Source organism: Podarcis erhardii (assembly GCF_964252035.2).
Source record: "Podarcis erhardii genome assembly, chromosome: 2".
Taxonomy (NCBI): Eukaryota; Metazoa; Chordata; class Lepidosauria; order Squamata; family Lacertidae; genus Podarcis; species Podarcis erhardii.
The window spans coordinates 90,422,202-90,434,229 of record NC_138498.1 but is presented as its reverse complement, the minus strand read 5'-3'; the positions used below and the strand labels follow the sequence as shown (position 1 = coordinate 90,434,229).

The following is a 12,028-nucleotide window of genomic DNA, read 5'->3' as shown; positions in this document are numbered from 1 at the left end:
AAATGTACTGGGAGCCAATGCAGGTCTCTCAGGACCGGTGTTATATGGTCTTGGCGGCCACTCCCAGTCACCAGTCTAGCTGCTGCATTCTGGATTAATTGCAGAAAAAATAGTAATACAGTCGTACTTTGTCGAACAGCTTAGTTCCTGAATGTTTGGACTCCCGAACATTGCAAAGTGACTGTTCCAGATTGGGAACTATTTTTGCTTCCTGCAGCCAATCAGAAGCCGGACTTTGGTTTCCGAACATTTTGGAAGTTAAATGGACTTCTGAAATGGATTTCTTTCGACTTCCAAGGTATGACTGTAGTGATATATGCCATCTTAATCTGAACACATTTTTTTAAAAAATAAAGTAAAAATAAATGCTACAGCTAAGCAACCATGAAGTGGTTTCTAATACTGTACTTCAAATTAGTGCCTTAAGGTTTCCCCGCTAACCAATATGCCTGAAAAGCTACAAAATGGTCAGATGATATGTAACCACATTGATAGCGGAGAATGTTCCATTTCATTCTGTGGACATTACTTCCAAGCAAACATGTAGAGGATCAGAGTGGTAGAGAACATGATAACGTGTTCTTTTGTTGGAACAACTGGTGTGAAATGCTGGAGGACTTCTAACCCTGTGATTTTTTTTTTAGCGGACACAGATGTTCAGAACAAAACAAATCTATTTCTTGTGGGGCCCTCAAGGTTGCACAAATAGCCTGTTCTTAAAGTACCTATTTTTGTCACTTTCAGATCCTGCTCTAAAACCAGTGGCGCATTTGTTTCCTCTATCCCCACCTCCAACTTCTATGGACCTTCCACATTCTTTACGTTCAAATCCACCAGTATTGCCGAGTGTCAAGGTAAATGTTAGATTCACAGATTTAGAAGGGAACCTTAAAAATAATCCAGTTGACCCCGCTGAAAGTTCTGCTATCAAAACAGCTTGCACCCAAGTTCTTCCTAATTTTCAGCCAAAAATCCTTGTTCTTGTTTGAATTTGAACTTGTTGGTTTGGATGCAGATTTATACATATAAATAAATGGTTTTTTAAAAAATTGTGTCCAATATTTTACATATTTTTGTAACTTGTCAGGAATAAATAAGCAAGGACCAAACTACATGTTATATTATTCACTCCTTTTTAAAAGCGTGACTAAACTAGCCACTGTTGCTTAAAAGAAAAGAAGCCACGGGTGCCTTGATTCAGTGTCCTCTTGAAGTGGATCAGAGTACAGCAGTGATTTCCCATTGAAATTCACCCTCCCTCCCCAGGTGCTATTTGCCCATAAAAATGCTGTTACATATCCTTCAGGGTCAAGTAGCAATGGATCTGTTGTTTGACAGGTGTGACATCCCCTTGGTGGTATTCAGTGGAGTAACCCTGCTACGTCTTCTCTCTCTGAAATCTCTAGCCTGGCAGTTCTCCCATCCCTCAACAGGAAGCTATTCCTAATCTCCTCACTGCAAGCCTTTTGTGGGCCCCAGAAGAAGTGGAAGCTGTCACCAGCGGCTTCAGTGAGGAAAACCGAATTAGTGAAGGCATGTTTGCCATTGCCTACAAAGGTTGCCGGGACAACAATTTATACGTGGTTAAAAGACTAAAAGAGGTAGGTGACTTTCTTCATTTAAGCCATAAATTCAACAAAAATTAGAAAAGCTGGTTAGAAATAGGTGTGCCACTGAATTCTTACAGTGGATTCTTGAAACTCCCCCTCTCCCCCTCTTAAGACCTCTGTTGATTTGGTGGAAGCCCCACAAGCACAGAATTGGAAAATCCTGTGGAAAGAAAATAAGTACAGTGTAATTAAACCCAGTGTTAACCATACAGAGAGGATGGCTTAGTGTCCAGGCCCTAACCAGTCTGACAGGTTAGAAGTGCAAGCAAGTACATGTGAGGCTAAGTACATGCTAAGGTGTCAATCCAGCAAGCAACATGCTCCCCTCCGCACACTTTCTTTTCGATACGTGGGGTGGGCACAGCTGTTAGCACAGCAAGCAGCTGGAGTCCTGAGATATTTGGGGGGTGGGGACACACACCTGAGTGGCAGAAGGAGGTGGCAAAGGCTCAGCAGAAGGCAGTGAACTGAGTGTATCTGGAGGGATGGGATGCTGTTCTGCTAACTGCCTGATCCTTCCCTGGGGTCTTCCTCTCCATGCCCGAGGCCACTGGGTTCCCCCTCCCCCCGGATCAGACACCTATTGAGGTTTGGAAATAATGACCTGGAACACATTGGGACATTCCCTAAGACTATCCAGCACCAGCTCTTTGAGTTCCCCCACTCATCCTCCGGCTCTGATCACCCCCTCTATGACACCTCCATAGGGCTCATGGCACTTAGTTGGATATCCCCTGTATGGATTGAATGACATTTGTAAAGTGCTACAGGGAACCAGGCAGAGGGCCTTCTCGGTAGTGGCACCTGCACTGTGGAATGCCCTCCCATTAGATGTCAAGGAAATAAGCAACTATCTGACTTTTAGAAGACATCTGAAGGCCTGTTTAGGGAAGTTTATAATGTTTGATGTTTGATCACTTTTTTATTATTATAAATATTCTGTTGGGAGCCGCCCAGAGTGGCTGGGAAAACACAGCCAGATGGGTGGGGTATAAATAAATTATTATTATTATGCACAAAGGAGCAGATTTCTAAGGGGTTGGTATACTGATTAAATTAAAAGATATCAAAGTTAAAATACCAACTGCATCACCTCCATTCTCAACTCAGCATTTTAATATTAGGCTCAGATTAGTGCTACTGAAGCTTAATTATCTGCTTAAGATAGCGGACAGTGGATATATGGTTTATTAGAATATATACATATATTCATCATTTAAACGGAGTTGACTATTGGGGCAAAAAATAAATGTATTCTCTTTTTATGCTTCACAGCAAAATCAGACACAAAAACTATTCCGTACAGAGGTACAGATCTGCTTCCGGTATGTAGCTACACAAAACTTGATGGTGTCTGCTCAAATGGCTTCAGTTTACTTTGTGTTTGAATTATGCAAATGAGCCTTTTTTTTTTTAAGAAGCTCTAGGAGGCGTTGGATCTTTTAGCCCCTGCAGGATGTTTGAGGAATGGTAAATAAGTGATGGCTGTTTTGGTATTTCTCTCATATGTAACTCAAATGCACACATTCCGGGCTGTTACACAGTCTTTGAATAATAATAATAATAATAATAATAATAATAATAATAATAATAATACATTTTATTTATATCCCGCCCTCCCCAGCCGAAGCCAGGCTCAGGGCGGCTAACAACAATAAAACAGTACAAAAGTACAGCACAAACAACACTCTAAAATCATTCATTATAAAATTAATTCAAATCAAGCCACTGGCAACCATTGGGCCAGAGCTCTGCGAAGATTGCCGAGGGAGGGAGTCAGGCTGTGCCCTGGCCAAAGGCCTGGTGGAACAGCTCTGTCTTGCAGGCCCTGCGGAAAGATGTCAAGTCCCCCAGGGCCCTAGTCTCTTGTGACAGAGTGTTCCACCAGATCGGAGCCACAGCCGAAAAAGCCCTGGCTCTAGTTGAGGCCAGCCTAACTTCTCTGTGGCCTGGGACCTCCAAGATGTTTTTATTTGAAGACCGTAAGTTTCTCTGTGGGGCATACCAGAAGAGGCGGTCCCGTAGGTACGAGGGTCCTAGGCCGTACAGGGCTTTGAAGGTTAAAACCAGCACCTTAAACCTGATCCTGTACTCCACCGGGAGCCAGTGCAGCTGGTATAGCAATATTTATTGCTGTGCCTTTGCTTGTTGTAAAATCTTTGAAAATAATTAACTGTGATTAAAATCTACTTGTCTGTCAGAATCAAAGATTTTCCCCATTATGTCCACTGCACTCAAGCTCTGGGCATTTCCCCAGTCCGCTTGGAAGGGGAACAGATGTGCATTTTTTGAACAGCCAATAGCTCAAGGAATCCCTGATCTAGCAAGATCCAGCTCGAAAGCATGAGAACCTTCCTTGATTCACCCAGATTGTTCCTGTAATTCAGGGTACACCAACTAATGCACACCCCTAACAAATACACTGAGAGGCAACTGTTTATTTATTTATTTGATTCCATTTATGAAACACTTCCAATGAAATATCTCCAGGTGATCTCACAGTAAAAATGTTAACAATAAAGACAGTTTTTAAAATCCCATATCTATCTGCCTGTCTGCCTCCTTGTGCACACTTCATATGTAAAAATATTTTCAGATTCAATACAGATACCAGCTCTTAGTAACTATAAGAAATAATTTTGTGGTCCTTCTGTAGCATGCAGTAGAAAAGTGTCAAGTAGGTATGTGTGTTTGTATGCACAGTTTAATGGAGCTCCACTATGGTCTGCATGTAAAAATAAGTCCCTGTGCTGCCTGAAACACTTCAGTTCAGTTTTAACATAGCAGTGAAGTCGTAATGCAAATATAAGGATGTCAGAAGGGTTGTTGACATACACATATTTTTAGACTTTGAAAGTCATTTCAGTATTTGGAGCAGAAGCCCTTGACTGGCTAGTTTACCTCACGTGCAGGAAGCAGTAGTGATGAATTGAGGTGGGGGGGGGGGTGTGCATAAGCCTGAGGCATATTTCCGTTCTAATCTCACATGGCAGCGTGTAGAGCGAGAGAAACATCTGAAACATCCAAGACTTAGTACTCTCTACTGACCGAAAGGATTGCATACCGAACTGTGAAGATAAGGGCTGGCACAACCCATTTTGCCGCCTGAGGCAGAACAGGAAATCTACCCCCATTACTTACCTCCACTGTTGCAGTATGCCTCTGAATGACAGTTGCTGAGCATCGCAGGTTCAGAGAGTGCTGTTTTGCACAGGTCCAGCAGGGCTCTTCTTATGTTCTTAAGTAGGCATCTTAAATTCTGGTACATTATGTTTTCTCACATATCTGTTCAAATATCCTTTAGGAGTTGCCATCCTAACATTCTGCGGTTGTTAGGCTTTACTGTAGAAAGTGGATTTCACTGCCTGATATACCCTTACATGCCTAATGGATCGTTGATGGACAGACTACAGTGTCAGGTAAGCAACCAGTTTGCATGCTGTGTCACAGTTCTACAAAAATACTGTGTTAAAAGCTGACATACTCTAATGTACTATACCAGGAATAGCCAACATGGTGCCTGCCAGATGTTGCTGGACAACAACTCCCATGATCCCCGGCAGCTGGTCTTGCCGACTGGGGCTGATAGGAGTTGCGGATTTCAGCAACTGGAGGGCACCATATGGCTATCCTGTATGATGCTAATGTTGCCCTGGCTGCACAGATGAGAGGAAAGGCACTTTGGCCACAGTCACTGGCCATTTATTCTGACTCTCACCATTTTACAAACAGGTGCTTCCCTGTTCCTTTTAGAAAGAAGACAGCTGCAGTGGCCAGTCAGTTGCCAATCACTGTAGCTATAGAGATGAAGGCAAGAACAAGAACACCATAGCCCCAGCTGCTAGCCAAAGGAGGTTGGATTGTCTCCTTTTCAGCAATAAAATAATTTATTTATTTATTATTTAGGTGTATACCCCGCCCATCTGGCTACATTTTACAGCCACTCTAGGCAACTCCCAACAGAATATTAAAAACACGATAAAACATCAAAGATTAAAAACTTCCCTAAAGAGGGCTGCCTTCAGATGTCTTCTAAAAGTCAGTTGTTTATTTCCTTGACATCTGATAGGAGGGCGTTCCACAGGGTGGGTGCCACTACCGAGAAGGCCCTCTACCTGGTTCCCTGTGACCTCACTTTTTGCAGTGAGGCCAGAAGGCCCTCGAAGCTGGACCTCAGTGTCCGGGCTGAACGATGGGGGTGGAGACGCTCCTTCAGGTATACTGGGCCGAGGCCGTTTAGGGCTTTAAAGGTCAGCACCAACACTTTGAATTGTGCTCAGAAACGTACTGGGAGCCAATGTAGGTCTTTATTTTTAGGACTTTAAATTAAGTTTCCTTTAAATGTAATTATATGCGTATATATATATTGCTCAGAACTTTTGAGATGGAGTGGGACTATTGAATCAATGAATGATATTAAACTAAGTAGACATGCTGACCCACATTCTTTTTGTAACACATAGTCTGCATACATACCATACATTTAAAGCACATTTTCTCCCCCCCCCCCCAGCATCCTGGGAACTGTAGTTTGTTAAGGCTTCGAGGAATTATAATTTGGTGAGGGAGTAAACTGCAGTTCCCAGGATTCTTTTGTGTGTGTAGCTGTGTGCTTTCAGTGTCTGATTTGTAGGCATCTCTTGGCATTGGTCCATCTAGCTCAGTGTTGTCCACACGGACTGGCAGCAGCTGTCCAGGGTTTCAGGCAGGGGACATTCCCAGCCCCACCTAGAGATGTTGGGGATTGAACTTGGGACCTTCGGCGTGTAAAGCAGACACTCTGCTGCTAGACTATGGGCCTTTCCCAAAGGTGACTGAGTAATTGGTGGTGTAGGGGCAGAAACAAGTTCAAACATTTGCCTGCGTCAGGTATTGAAAAGGTTGCACATACTTCCACATAGGGAAAATTTTTACTGCCACAAGGTGAGTCAGGGCAGGATTTGTCTGTCAGCTTCTGCTTGTGGTTTAAGAAACTAAAGAAGTGTATGACTAGTTCTTTGGACTTGTGATTTGTGAAGAGTAGCAGCCCCCACCTGAGCCAACATTTTTTGAAAACTGGGGGTGGGTGAGGTTAAAAAAGCAGGATGTAGCATGGAATCTACTGATTAAAGGGAAGGAGGAATACCGTAAGGACTGGCCATTCCTAGGATGTGCTCAGCATAGTTCTCTTGATGCCCAGTTACGGAATCTGTGCAGTATTGGAGTTCAAAATCTGTTCTGCTCAGATAATCAATCCGAAAGTAACAGTAGTGTAATGACTTTTATTAGGTATTGTACTGCTGTTACCTTTGGACTTATTCCCCTAATGAACCAACAACCAGACAAGTCCATGTCTGTATTTTAAAAGAGAGAAACTATTCCCTCCAGTCCTGTGAATTGTTTGATCCCTGTGTTGAGATTTAATTGTCCACCTATCAGAAAATTTGGGCCAGCAAAGAGCTTGATTACTCCTACAGAGAAAGGTACGTTGATGGTCACAAAATCTCTACCCTTCTGTTGCAGGGTGGTTCTGAACCACTAACATGGGAGAAACGCATCAAAATTTCTTTGGGCCTTGTTCAAGCTGTTCGGCACTTGCATCACTTAGGAATTATTCATGGAAATGTGAAAAGGTGGGGAGCTGACTTTAAAACACTGTTCTCTTCTTTACGCCATCAAAATATATATTTCAATAAGCTGGTGAACATTTTCAATTGGTTAAAGATTTTGTTGCAAGACAAGAATAGAAATTGGTTCCATTTCAGTTCATTATTGGTTTCAGATAGATAAGCATATATAATTGCAGACTATTTGTGCAATGATGGACATGCCTACAGCGTCTCTTGCTTTGTACTACAGTTATAATTCAGCTGTATTGAAGAGCAATAAGCTTGAAATGTGTTTGTGATAGGATTAGATATCTTTGTTCACTTACTGGAACTTTCTGTTTTCTAATTCTTTGAAATACTTCTTTCTTTTGCTAGGACTGGAAATCAGAATTAGAACCGATTTATCACCAAGTAGTATACTTATTGTAAATGAAAAGTACATGTTTCCCTCATTTGGCTGGCTGAGGGTGCGTTTTGCAAGGCAGAATCCGCAGGCAGTGTGGAAGTAGGAGGAATCCTTTGCCACTGGCTGATTATCTTTTGCTGGTTTTAGCCCATTTCCATCCCAGTCAAAAGTAAGCCCCGCTCAGGGGGCAGGGACTATAGGACACTTATACAGGGAAGAATTAGTGGTTGCCAGAAGAGTAACATTCATTTCTTCTGCCCACCAATTATTGCTACAAATGTTCAACTAGATTCACATTTTCTTAGGATCCAGGTTTTGCAAAAATCTTCTGTTTGGAGTGATATATTATTTGCCCTAGCGACGCGGGTGGCACTGTAGTCTAAACCACTGAGCCTCTTAGGCTTGCCGATCAGAAGGTTGGCGGTTCGAATCCCCACAATGGGGTGAGCTCCCATTGTTCGGTCTCAGCTCCTGCCAACCTAGCAGCTCAAAAGCATACTAGTGCAAATAAATAAATAGGTACCACTCCAGCAGGAAGGTAAACGGCGTTTCCGTGTGCTGCTCTGGTTTCGGTGTTCCATTGCACCAGAAGCGGCTTAGTCATGCTGGCCACATGACCTGGAAAAACTGTCTGCGGACAAACGCCAGCTCCCTTGGCCTATAGAGCGAGATGAGCGCCGCAACCCCAGAGTCGTCTGCGACTGGACTTAACTGTCAGGGGTCCTTTACCTTTACCTTTTTATTATTTGCCCTACAATTAATAGGAAAATAGGTGCAGTATTAGCACTTTGTCAGGACACTCTTATTAATTAAAAGGATACTTAAATTAGTTTGCATTATCCCAGGCTACGTTATCACGTTCAGATGTGGATGACTACTATTTATTGTAGCTCAGTAGTCTTCAGAACTGAGACCCATGTTTGCTTGTTTATTAAGTTTCATTTATATGCTTTACTCAAGGCAAATATTGCATTACACTTCGATTTTATTTTATTTTATAAACTTTATTGAAACTTTAAAAAATAATTGCCAAACACAGTCTTCCAAGACAAATATATGTATAGATGTTAAGTCTTGTGGATGCCATACTGGTGACCGCATGCAAGATGGAGACCCATATTTAGTCCAAGCATTCTAGTGAGTGGGGGGCATTTCTTTATTGTCTTACTAGATATTTGTAGCGCTGTTTCTGTATCCCAACATAGGTATTGCTGTGGCACTAGTTGAAAACCAATGTTGTAACTGACGTTTTACTTGCACTTCTTATCTTGCTTGCACAGTTCCAATGTCTTATTGGATGAAAACTTTGCACCACAACTTGGACATTCTGGTCTCAGGTTGCACCCTGCAGAGAAAAAATCTGAGCGCTCTGTGATGAAAACCAAAGTCTTGCAAGCTTCTCTCGCTTACTTCCCGGAGGATTTTGTCAGGCACGGGCAGCTAACGGAAAAAGTGGACATATTTGGTTGTGGAATAGTAAGTTGCCCACCTGTTGTGTGCAATGCTATATATGATCCTCACCTCAAGAGTTTGGCAAGTTTTCATGGAAGTGAATTTCTTATATTGCTTTCTCCAAATGAGTTAGCATAGTGTCAATTTATTTTAAAATCAGACTCTGGGTCTGGAAAATTATAGGTCATAGATCAGTGATAGGACACACTCTTTGCAGGCAAAAAGCCAGATTCTATTCTAGACATCACTAGAGGAAATTTTTTTGGCTGATGGCTCTCGCCCTGACCTAGCCACTGTGATCCACGCGACGGTCACCTCCAGACTGGATTATTGTAACTCGCTCTATGTGGGGCTGCCCTTGAGACTGACCCAGAAACTCCAGCGGGTGCAGAATGCCACGGTGAGACTCCTTACGGGGTCCTCGCTGCGAGGTGCTATACCAGTTGCACTGGCTCCCGATGGAGTACTGGATCAGGTTTAAGGTGCTGGTTTTAACCTTTAAAGCCCTATGCGGGCTTAGGACCCTCGTACCTATGGGACCGCCTCTCCTGGTATGCCCTACAGAGGAACTTACAGTCTTCAAACAAAAACATCTTGGAGGTCCCAGGCCACAGAGAGGTTAGGCTGGCCTCAACCAGAGCCAGTGTTTTTGCGGCTGTGGCTCCAATCTGGTGGAACGCTCTGTCACAAGAGACTAGGGCCCTGTGGGACTTGACATCTTTCCGCAGGGCCTGCAAGACAGAGCTGTTCCACCACCAGGCCTTTGGCCAAGGCACAGCCTGACTCCCTCCTTTGGCAATCTTCACAAAATTCTAGCCCAATGGTTGCCATTAATTTGATTTGAATTAATTTTATAATGAAATGATTTTAGAATGTTGTATTATTTTATTGTTGTTAGCTGCCCTGAGCCCGGCTTCGGCTGGGGAGTGCAGGATATAAATAATTTATTATTATTATTATTAGTAAAGAGCTCTGCCTGAGATGTAGGATGGAAGCTGTGAGTCAGAGTAGATAATGCTGAGCCAGACTAATTGGAATACTTACACTGAGTGGTGTAACCAACACCAGTGGTTTGCAACCTTTTTTGGTATGGCAACCCACAAGTCCAAATTTAATTGATATAGTGACCCATTGATTCATTATTGCATGAATTCTAGACCTTGGGTCTCAGCAGCCATCAGTCGCATGCATTTTAAATGCAAATTAACCAATTTTATAACTTGAGACATCCAATAGGAAAGTGTTCTTAGATATGAACACAAGTATTTGGGGCCTGAGTCATGTGAACACCTTCAATTGGTGTGAATGGTTGTGAAAACAGACTAAAAGTGCTGGAGGCAATGCTTGGTGAGGTCAGGAAAAGGGCTAAGTAAGACTTGCCAATGTTTCAGAGGTAGGATTTCAGTGTTCTTAGTGGCTCCGACTGTCAGAAGAATACATTAGGCAATATTAAGCATCCACCTGAAAATTGGCATCCTTTATCCACAGATTTCAATTTCTCTGAACACTGAATTTATTTGTTTACTTCAGAAGTTGTGCAATATACACATCCCTGAATTGCTTGTAATGACTGTTTGGTTAATGGACATCTCGTTTGAGCACAGAGAATGAATACTGATATTCCTTTGATCTTAAGGAATAATCCATTCTAAAAAGGGAAAGTATGTAATTATAAAAACAATGTTTTCAAGGTTTTAGGAGAGATACTGACTGGCATGAAGGCAATGGATGAAGGAAGGCATCCTTTTTACCTGGTAAGTTAAGTGTGTGTGTGTGTGTGTGTGTGTGTGTGTGTTCGTGCTTGAAGCAGGATCATTCCCGATAGAAGATCTTCAACCTGGTCCAAAGAATACAATCCTTATGCCGAAATATGTTTTCCCATGCAGATCAGTTCTGCAGTATATGCCAGATCTTCTCTTTTTAAAATTATTTATTATTTATTTAACTTATATACCATCCTATACCCAGAGGTCTCAGGGCGGTTTCACAGAACAAAATCAAAATATATAATCGAAATAAAAACAACCCAATACCCCCCACCACACACCTACTGCTAGCGATGGGACCACCACATCAAAAATCCTAGTACTGCCTTTACAACCCATAGACAGCTGAATGCTGAACTGGATCTGATTGAACATGTTTTTTCAAGTATACATATACTTAGCAAAGTAAACAAAAAAATTATTATTATTACATGCTGCATAAATACAGGGCCGTCTTAAGCATATCCGGCGCTGTGTTGCAAAGATCCCTCCGCCCCCCCCCCCGTTTCCCAGAGTTGTCAACTTTTTTTAAGGGGGGGACCCCAAAGTTGTAGGAAAGGTTCCCCAGAGGAGTTGTTGACCTTTTTTTAAGGGAGCTGACACCATGCCTACACATTATCTCTAACAAGCCCTTAGAACAAAATGAAATGAAAAAGCAGAAGAAAATCTAATGAAGTCCTCAATTCCAAAGCAAGACTCATTCAAAACTCAGCAGTTCTTCTAATTCATCCTCATGATTCAAATCACCACATATCAAAAAGTTAAAGCAATCACCAGTTTGTTGTTCTTTAAATAAATTGATAAAGACACAGAGAATGAAATTCCCGGCCAATTTGGGCTTAAGTACAAAGCTGATGTTTTCAGATACTGTGGGGGGTAGGTGTAAAACGGTGACATCCTGAACCTAAAAAGGACCCAAAACTTGGGTCACAAAGGCTGCAGCACTTACCTGAGACTAAGCCCTGCTGAATCTAAAGGACTTTTTGTTGGCGTTTGTTTGTTTCTAACCACTAACTGCATGGAGAGCATGCTCTCGAGTCCATCCTTACCTCTGAACTGAGTCCTAATGGTAGTGCGCCCCCCCCCCAGCTTTCCCCTCCCACACCCTAAATCTGAATGAATCCCTCCTCCACCTTTTTCCTCAACGGAAGGGGTGATGTTCTCAGTGCCCTTCCGCCTCCCCGCCCTCCTCGCCCCCTGCGCTGG

General features: G+C 42.6%; 1 protein-coding gene across 4 annotated transcripts in view; it reads left to right on the top strand.

The window, feature by feature from the left end:
- Positions 1 to 12,028, top strand: part of IRAK2 (interleukin 1 receptor associated kinase 2) — a 34,802-nt gene that overhangs the window by 17,012 nt on the left and 5,762 nt on the right. For all 4 annotated transcript variants that reach the window (XM_081852695.1, XM_081852693.1, XM_081852692.1 and 1 more), the window contains 7 exons: positions 745 to 854; positions 1,407 to 1,601; positions 2,886 to 2,935; positions 4,915 to 5,029; positions 7,113 to 7,222; positions 8,885 to 9,080; positions 10,748 to 10,810. In XM_081852695.1, the coding sequence (XP_081708821.1) occupies positions 745 to 854; positions 1,407 to 1,601; positions 2,886 to 2,935; positions 4,915 to 5,029; positions 7,113 to 7,222; positions 8,885 to 9,080; positions 10,748 to 10,810 (839 nt within the window). The remainder of the gene's footprint in view (positions 1 to 744; positions 855 to 1,406; positions 1,602 to 2,885; positions 2,936 to 4,914; positions 5,030 to 7,112; positions 7,223 to 8,884; positions 9,081 to 10,747; positions 10,811 to 12,028) is intronic.